The 8,727-nt window shown below is 45.0% G+C and overlaps 1 protein-coding gene across 1 annotated transcript; it reads right to left on the bottom strand.

The window, feature by feature from the left end:
- Positions 1-1,150: 1,150 nt before the first annotated feature.
- Positions 1,151-7,891, bottom strand: LOC130550149 (uncharacterized). Its single transcript, XM_057327539.1, has one exon. The coding sequence runs from the start codon at positions 7,423-7,425 to the stop codon at positions 5,275-5,277; it is 2,151 nt and encodes a 716-aa protein (XP_057183522.1). The 5' UTR covers positions 7,426-7,891; the 3' UTR covers positions 1,151-5,274.
- Between the last annotated feature and the right edge of the window lie 836 nt (positions 7,892-8,727).

The raw sequence follows: 8,727 nt of genomic DNA, 5'->3' as shown, positions 1-8,727 counted from the left end.
TGGGGAAAGAGTACCTGTAAAAATATTACGAGATACTGGGGCTTCAGAATCGTTTGTGTTACATTCTGTTTTACCTTTTTCCTCTGAGAGTGATACAGGGACTAGTGTCCTTATCAGGGGAATTGGCATGAATACGATGTCTGTGCCTCTACATAAAATTGTGTTGTCTTCTGACCTGGTGGAGGGAGAAGTGGTGGTTGGAGTGCGGCCCTCGCTGCCCATTGAGGGAATTGATGTCATTTTGGGCAATAATTTGGCAGGTGGCAAGGTGTGGGGTGACCGCTTTTCATCTCTTGTGGTTTCTTCTGTTCCAGTTTTTCCAGGGAAACCAAGTGAAGAGGCTCTGAGGCCTTGTGATGTATATCCAGCCTGTGCTGTGACTCGAGCTATGAGTGATAATCAATCCCCTTCTGCATTTGGGTCTTATGATTCTGAAGTGTCCATGAAGCCGGATCTTGCTGGGCTCCAGTCTCTTTCTCTCTCTCGGTCTGAGATGGTGGCAGGTCAAAAAGATGATTCTAGTCTTAGTGAATTATTTGACCTTGTTCTTCCTTCTGACCAAATCAGAGATGTTTCTAATGGTTATTTTTTGCAGGATGGGTTATTAATGAGAACATGGATCCCTCATGGGACCAACTTTGCTGGTGATTGTTGGACTTAAAAGGCAGTCCTGCATGCTCAAAAATTTGCACGGAGACGTTCTCCAAAATTTAACAGAAGTTTATTATCAGATGTAAAAAGGTAACAAAGCTTTGGGTTGTCAGTCACTCTCCACACTCTCTCAAAAGCCAACAACCCTCAGCACACATGTCAATAGTATTTATAGGTATGTATCGTCGTTCTTTTTCTGTTCCTCTTTTCTTGTCTCTGGGCAGATCCTTTCCATGGCAACCAATCAGGACAGTGCCTCCCTTCTGACTCCATCTCCTCTCTTATCTGTAAAAAACATTTGTACAACACAGCCGTCCCACTTCTAACTGAATAATATTTCCACAATTCCCTCTCTTGACCTCGTAAGAGGTCACACATCATCTTCTCCTTCATTTTCTGCTAGATCACTTGATAACAAAGGCATACTGTATGGGGGTGGAGATTCTTTCTTTTCAATAGCTGTAACAATTAACCTATTGCACAGTGATCGTCACTCTGTGTATCCTCCCTCTCTTGGACCTGAGTCCTCAGGTCCAAACCAGTGTCAGCAAGAGACCTAGAAGGGGGGTCACAAGCTACACAGGATGTTAAATGGAACCAAGTATCTCCCTTTCCTTGTAGTTGCACACAGTGTGAGGTGCGAGCTGTTACTCGTTGGGGTTGTGACCACCGTGGTTCACTCCACTTTCTGCGGAAAGTCCTGATCCTTACCCAGTCAGCTGTGACTGGGGTGAGTGGCTCAGCTGGAACAGGGGTTACCTGATGGGAAAAGGTTCGAATCAGAGCGGTTAGTTTATCAAAATACACAGTATGTGACAATGGCTGCACGCTGTCCTCTCTTAACGCCGTGGTTGGGCCTGGAAATTGACGACCTGTAAGCAATTCAAAAGGTGTAAAGCCAGAGATCCTGTTAACAGAAGAACGAATAGACATGAGAGCAATGGGTAGGGCTGACAGCCAGTTCAATGTAGTCTGTGCACAGATTTTAGCCAATTTCAGTTTAATCGTCAGGTTAAGGCGTTCAACCTTACCTTGGCTGGCTGCATGGTAAACGGCACCATACGCATGTGTGAGGCCTAGAGCCTGTTCAACCACTTTCAGATGTTCATTTTTAAAATGGCTACCGTTATCGGATCTGATACGACGTGGGAACCCATAGTGTGGTATGTATTGATTGATTAAGCACTTTATCACAGCCGTACTATCCTCTCGGCCGACAGGATATGCTTCTGGCCAACCAGTGAAATAATCAACAATCACCAAAACATAGCGTTTGCCATGTACCCGTGCAATCATATCTGTGAAGTCAATCACAATTTCTTCCCCCGGACCAGACGTTAATGGGAAAGAGCCTTTTTGAGGCTTGATGCTGGGTTTTACATTGTGTTCCTGACAGATACAACAACTTGTCACATGACCTGACACCATGGACTGCAAAAACGGATGCCACCAATGTTCGAGAGCTCTCATCATTTGCTTGTCACTCACATGGCTTACCCCATGAGCTTGAGTCAAGATTGAACCGGTCAGAGAGGCAGGCAATGCCGGACGTCCGTCTGGCGCTTGCCATAGACCATCTGGCGAGCATATACCTCCATGCTGCAACCAGACTGATTGTTCTTCAGGGGCAGATTTCTGTTGTTCTTTAACCAAATATTCTCGAGTGAAACGGGGCAAAAGATCACTACAGGCTCTTTCTGATCTCACCACCTGCTGAGTTGCTACATAGCCAGCTGCAGTTTTGGCAGCTAGATCAGCTGCATTGTTACCATCAGTGATGGGGCAGTCACTTTTGGAGTGACCTGGACACTTAATTACTGCCACTTCTGTGGGTATCATCAGAGCCTCTAAAAGGTCTCTGGCTTCGCATGCATGCATGATTGGTCGACCTGAGGATGTGATAAAACCACACCTCTGCTATAAGGGCAATTCAACATGGACAGCTGTCACTACATAAGCGGAATCGGAATAAATATTTACACTGTTCTCACCAGCATAGTAGAGGGCTCTTGTTACTGCTATCATTTCAGCTCTTTGTGCTGACTGCTTTCCTTCCAATTTCCCTGCATCTCTCGTCTCTAATGAGTTCCCTAACTGTTCAACCACTGCATAGGCTGCCTTCAGACTTCCATCCTCTGCTCTGAAACAACAACCATCTGTGAACAATGTCATAACTGGCGGTGGGGTTGTCAATGGCACTGCAGACAGATCTTCTCTTACTTTGGATGCTCTCTCGGTGATGGGTGCACAGTCATGCGGCTGTCCATCTCCCATCAGATCAGCCATATTAATGCCTTCATGTGTGTATGTGAAATTGGGGCTGGTCAAAATCTTAGCTATTATTCTCTGTCTCAGTGGTGAAAACGTGAATGATGCTGAATTTACGAATGACATGATGGAGTGTGTGGTGAGTATTGTCAGTGGGTGGCCCATTACAATGTGTGATGTTTTGTGCACAACTTTAGCTAAACCCGCTGCAAATCGAGAACAAAGTGGTTGTCTTTGCTCTACACAGTCTAACAACACACTAGCATACATCAACACTTTCCTCCTGCCTTGGTCTTTCTGAAACAGGACACCATGTGCGCTGGAGCCAGATTCTGAGGCATCCAGGAAAAAAGGTAACTCATAGTTAGCACAGTTCAGGTGCACAGCATGAGCTAGCTGTGTCTTGAGGTCAATGAACATCCGTTCAGCCTCTTGTGTCCACTGAAGTTCTGCTTTCAGATTTTTCATGCCATGCTCTTTAATCAACTGCCTGAGTGGTGTAGTCAGTGAAACATACTTGGGAATGTAGTGCCTACTGAATCCTGTGAGGCCTAAAAACGACAACATATCTTTCACTGTAGTTGGCTTTGGATGGCTGAGTATACCCTGTCTTTGTGTCCCTGTCAAAGTTGATCCCTGTGCCGTGATCAATCGGCCTAAAAATGTAACACAAGGTCTGCACACCTGCAGTTTGTCCTTGCTTACCTTGAAACCAGACTTGTGCAACTGAAGCAACACAACTCTGGTAGCCTCCAGGCACGCCTTTTCAGTTGTGGCTGCCAAGAGTAGGTCGTCAACAAACATGATCATGACACAGTTCTCAGGTAAGCTACAATCCTGTAGCTGTTGTTTTAAAACATGATTAAAAATTCCTGGTGACAAAATAAACCCCTGGGGTAGTCTGTTGTAAGAGTACTGGCAGCCCCTGTATGTAAAAGCCAAACATGCTTTGCAATCCTCTGCGATTGGGATGCAGAAAAAAGCGTTTGCCAAATCAATACACGTGAACCATTGGTGCATTGGGGTCAATATAGACAGAGCAATATATGGGTTTGGTACAGTCATTGTAGGTGTTGCTACAATGGAGTTGATGTTACGTAAATCATGCACCAACCTGTACTTGTTAGTGGCTGGTTTAGGCACTGGAAAAATTGGTGTGTTCCAATTGGACCTATAAGGGGTTATCACTCCCTTATCAATCAGTCCAGAAACAGTGGTGGCTACACCTTCTTCTGCTTCTGGTTTGTTGCGGTACTGAGGGACCCAAATAGGTGTGGTGGTGGTCAATTCGAAGCTAACAGGTTTGATATTGCAAAACCCCACATCTGTTGGTCCCTGGGACCATAAATTGTCTGGCAATGTGTTAATCATATTTTCTGCTCCGTCAGCGTCTGTCTGCTCCCTACCATGGCATCTAGAGATCTGTTTGTGTGTCAACACCCCTGTGTCTTCTGTTTGGTCTTGCACCCAATATGCTTTTTGTGTATCTGAATATAGGATACCCCACATCTCTGTGGGCTTCCAATCATTAGCTGCTAACAGTCTCTTAGTCATGTTGCCTAGCTCCCTAGCCTCATGGTTTGGATGCAATGCTAAGGAGATATGTGGTGCTGTTGTATCTGACATTTCATACCATTTCATCTGCTCTTCTGTCAATAGAACTGGTGCCACTACTCCTTCTTTTCCTACCATAAGACCAGATCCCCTTAACACCCATTTGCTGTCCTCTATTTCCTGGAACAGATCTTGGTATTGTGTGGTGTCATTCCTGTCATAAAATAACGTGCAATGTAATGGGTCGATGGGTGGTAGAAATATGTCAATGTTTGTGATCCACTGACGATGTTCGTTATACCTTGACACAACACTGTTGGGGGCTACACTCAAATCTAGCTCCACCCAATATATGTCAGCATCTTCTAGCTCACCACATGATGTTAACATCCACTGACTGTCTGTGGTGTGACCTGAAAGAGAACAATTTGTTTCTGATCCATCTGGAAATTTCACTATCACTCCCTCAGCTGAACATAAAATACTAGCTCCTAATTTAATTAATAAATCTCTGCCTAGGAGGGGGATGGGAGCATTGCAAGAGTACAGAAACGAGTGCGATAATGTCTGATTGGCGACTTTCACTCTCAACAATTTGGTCATAGGCCATTTTTCCACCCCACCAGAGAACCCCATTACTCCCACTGTGCGATTCGTCAGATCACTATTATCAATTGTGCCCTTAGTTACAGTAGAGTATGTGGCCCCAGTATCCACCAGAGCCTGTAGTGGTCGATCACTCACCACTATCTCCATGAGAGGTTCGGCCATTCCTCTTACGGTGGTTCTCTGTGGGCCCCTTCAACATTCCTCCGCCCCACCCTCCGGGCCCCATGTTGGGTGCACAGGCGCCTGTAGGTTGGAGGGTGACGGGAAGTGTTGCCCCGGGTTGTGTGGGGTCTGTGGTCCCCTGCCCTGACCACCGGAACCACCTCCTCGGGGACCCCATCCCCCCGCAGGTGGACCGCTGTATTGGCCTTGAGTCTGTGACCCATTTCGTGGACAATTTCTTGCCCAATGTCCATTTTCACCGCACATGTAACACTGTGTCCCGCTCTGCCCCCTTCTCCCTCGTCCTCCCTGTCTGCCTCTGTTTCCTCTCCAGTGGGATCCCTGCCTATGATTTGTTCCTTGGCCCCATGGTGGGGTCATGTGTTGCTGTACTTGTGGTGGTCCCCCGAAGGGTGAACCACTATATGGGGGCCCTTCATATGGATCTCTGGGGTGGTCATGCTGTGGCATTTGTCTAGCCTTTTTTGTCACACCTTCGCCCTTTGCTTTTTCTAACTGTAGCTTTAACAGCTGTGTTTTAACTCTTTCAAGTTCCTCCTCTTCCTTAGTGGCCCTTTCAACTGCTCTGTCTGTGTGGTGCACTAAATGTCTTTCCCATACCTCGTTACTTGCCACTGGGATATCTGGGTTATTCTCCATTGCCTGTTTTACTCCATTTGGAGCTCCTGTCATTACTGCTGTTCTAAATATGTCTCGTGTCACGGGGTTATTTAAACTGTTTTCCTCCACCATTTGTTCCCACTCAGCAGCACAACGGAAATAATAGGCTGCTCCAGTCTCACCTGGTTTAATGCGGAATTTTATATTCTGGTACACGGTTGGTGGCACGGGATATAGTCGACGAAGAGTTTGGCTTACAACAGTGCTTACTCTGGTAAATGGTATCTCATTTGCAACATACGTAGTATTTGCATCGAGCTCTAAATTTTGCATTTGTGAGGCTGTCAGTATCTGACCCAACAGGCATCTCAAGTCACCCAAAGCCAAGTCAGTGCCATGGCTGAGTGCTGTCAGCTTACTCAACCATCTGCTGCCTCCTGAGGTAATGGGTGGCAACTTACTTGTTATTGCCGTCATGTCACTGTGCGACCAGGGCTGGTACTGAAGATTCCCCCCTGGTCTGTGCATCAATGGTGCCTGTATCTGGGGTGCCATTAATTGATTGCCTGGGCCATATAAAACAAGCTCCCTTTCCCACGGCCCCGTTTTGCTTCTCAGCCTGTTTGCTATTGGCCCATCTACAGTCATATCCCCTGTAATCTGAACTTTTATCGGGCCTGGTGGTGTGTGGGTCCCTGACTGTGCTTTAGGAGTGGATGCATGTACCGGATTCGCATGTATAATATTATCCTGAGTACCTTCACTGTCATTCACCTGAGATCCTTCCTGAGAGGCCTCCTCTTCTGGCTGTTCCCTGTTCTCCTGCCTATGTCTTGTGTTTTCTATATCCTGAATGGTTTGATTTGCTTTCTTTAATGTCCTGCCTACTTCAGTGGTCACTATTTGTCTTAATTCACTAACCTCTTTGTGTAGTTTTTCCATTGAATCAGTAATGTCATCTACGTCGACATCCATTTCTCCCCCATTGATTGTCATCACTACCTGCTGTTTGGGCGGTTCGTATGGAGGGGGATGGCTTAATGTTGGGTATAATGAAGTGGGGTTGGGTTTTTCTGGGGGCGGAGCAGAGGGGCTAGTCTGAGCATTTCCTGTATTCTCTTTCTTTTTCTCTTTGACTTTTGAGCTGTTCACTTCCCCTTTTCTCTCACCTCCCTGTGTCTTCTGTGAACTGAGTGCTGTGGTTGTTAACGCCACTCTAGTCCACATTCTTAGTTTTTTCCTGAGGGTGTCTTCTTCACTGCCATGTTTCCCTGCATTATACCACTTTACTTTATCTTTCTCCTCTACATGTCTACGCAACTTACAGTGTGCTTTCTTCTCCATTTCTCTAACTTTTGGTGCTAACGGAGTCATCACCTTTTCTGCACTTTCCCATCCACACTCATCACATAATGCTACCCAACACTTATCAATTTCTTTCTGTCTTTGCTTTCTATCTTTTGGTTCTGCCTGTGCTAATAACATATCTGTAACATTTTGCCACTGCACCAATACTGGCGGACACCCGTATTCGTCGCATTCTTTCTGAAATTCGGCCATTTTACGCACAAATTCTATTCACAGTTTGCAAAAATTATACAGTATCTTTGTCACACAGTTAAGTCAGTTTTCACATTAATTTTCACATCAGCAACTGCATTCACTTTCCAAAACATTCAAACATATAACAAACAATTTTGGAATATTCCTTTATGAGTTCGCCGACTCAAAGGGATTTATTTCACCCTGGCCTTTTTCGTCCCAGACGCGAATACCACAACGCAGTTTATGAGTTCCAAACTCAAAGGGATGTAATTCCCTGGCCTATTTTTCGTCCCAGACGCGAATACCACAACGCAGTTTATGAGTCCCAGACTCAAAGGATATTAATATATCCTGGACTTTTTCGTCCCAGACGTGATTACCACAACGCAGTTTATGAGTCCCAGACTCAAAGGATATTAATTTATCCTGGACTTTTTCGTCCCAGACGCGATTACCACAACGCACAAAATATTGAGACCCAGTCTCTAATTTCTTCAATTCTTATACTATTACTTTTTAAATCTGATTTCTCAAACTTCTTTTATAGTTTACTTTTACTTACTCGGAATGTTCATCAAGTTCCACACAGCAATTTAGGTATATTCAATAGCAGAATTTTGAATAAACAGGCTTCTGCTTACCTTTTTATCTTTAGGTCGACCTGTGTGTTGAACATGAATCCGTTCCGACTGTTCTCGCCAAAAGGCAAAAAATCGTCACTATCTCTCGTCAAATCACGTCACGGGTCACCAATTGTTGGACTTAAAAGGCAGTCCTGCATGCTCAAAAATTTGCACGGAGACGTTCTCCAAAATTTAACAGAAGTTTATTATCAGATGTAAAAAGGTAACAAAGCTTTGGGTTGTCAGTCACTCTCCACACTCTCTCAAAAGCCAACAACCCTCAGCACACATGTCAATAGTATTTATAGGTATGTATCGTCGTTCTTTTTCTGTTCCTCTTTTCTTGTCTCTGGGCAGATCCTTTCCATGGCAACCAATCAGGACAGTGCCTCCCTTCTGACTCCATCTCCTCTCTTATCTGTAAAAAACATTTGTACAACACAGCCGTCCCACTTCTAACTGAATAACATTTCCACATGATCCAGTTTACCAGGTAGTGGTCCCTCTTAAGTTTCGCTCTTTGGTTCTGCAGGAAGCTCATGGGGATATAGCTGGTCATTGGGGTGTAAGGAAAACCTTTGATTGTATTCTTCATCATTTCTTTTGGCCAAAATTGAAGAGAGATGTTGGTGAATATATTAGGACTTGTCATGTTTGTCAAATTGCTGGCAAACCGAATCAGAAGATTAAACCT

Source organism: Triplophysa rosa, unplaced genomic scaffold (genome assembly GCF_024868665.1).
Source record: "Triplophysa rosa unplaced genomic scaffold, Trosa_1v2 scaffold246_ERROPOS420716+, whole genome shotgun sequence".
NCBI classification, from domain to species: domain Eukaryota; kingdom Metazoa; phylum Chordata; class Actinopteri; order Cypriniformes; family Nemacheilidae; genus Triplophysa; species Triplophysa rosa.
Note: the sequence above shows the minus strand (reverse complement) of the source record. Positions and strands in the feature narration are given on the sequence as shown.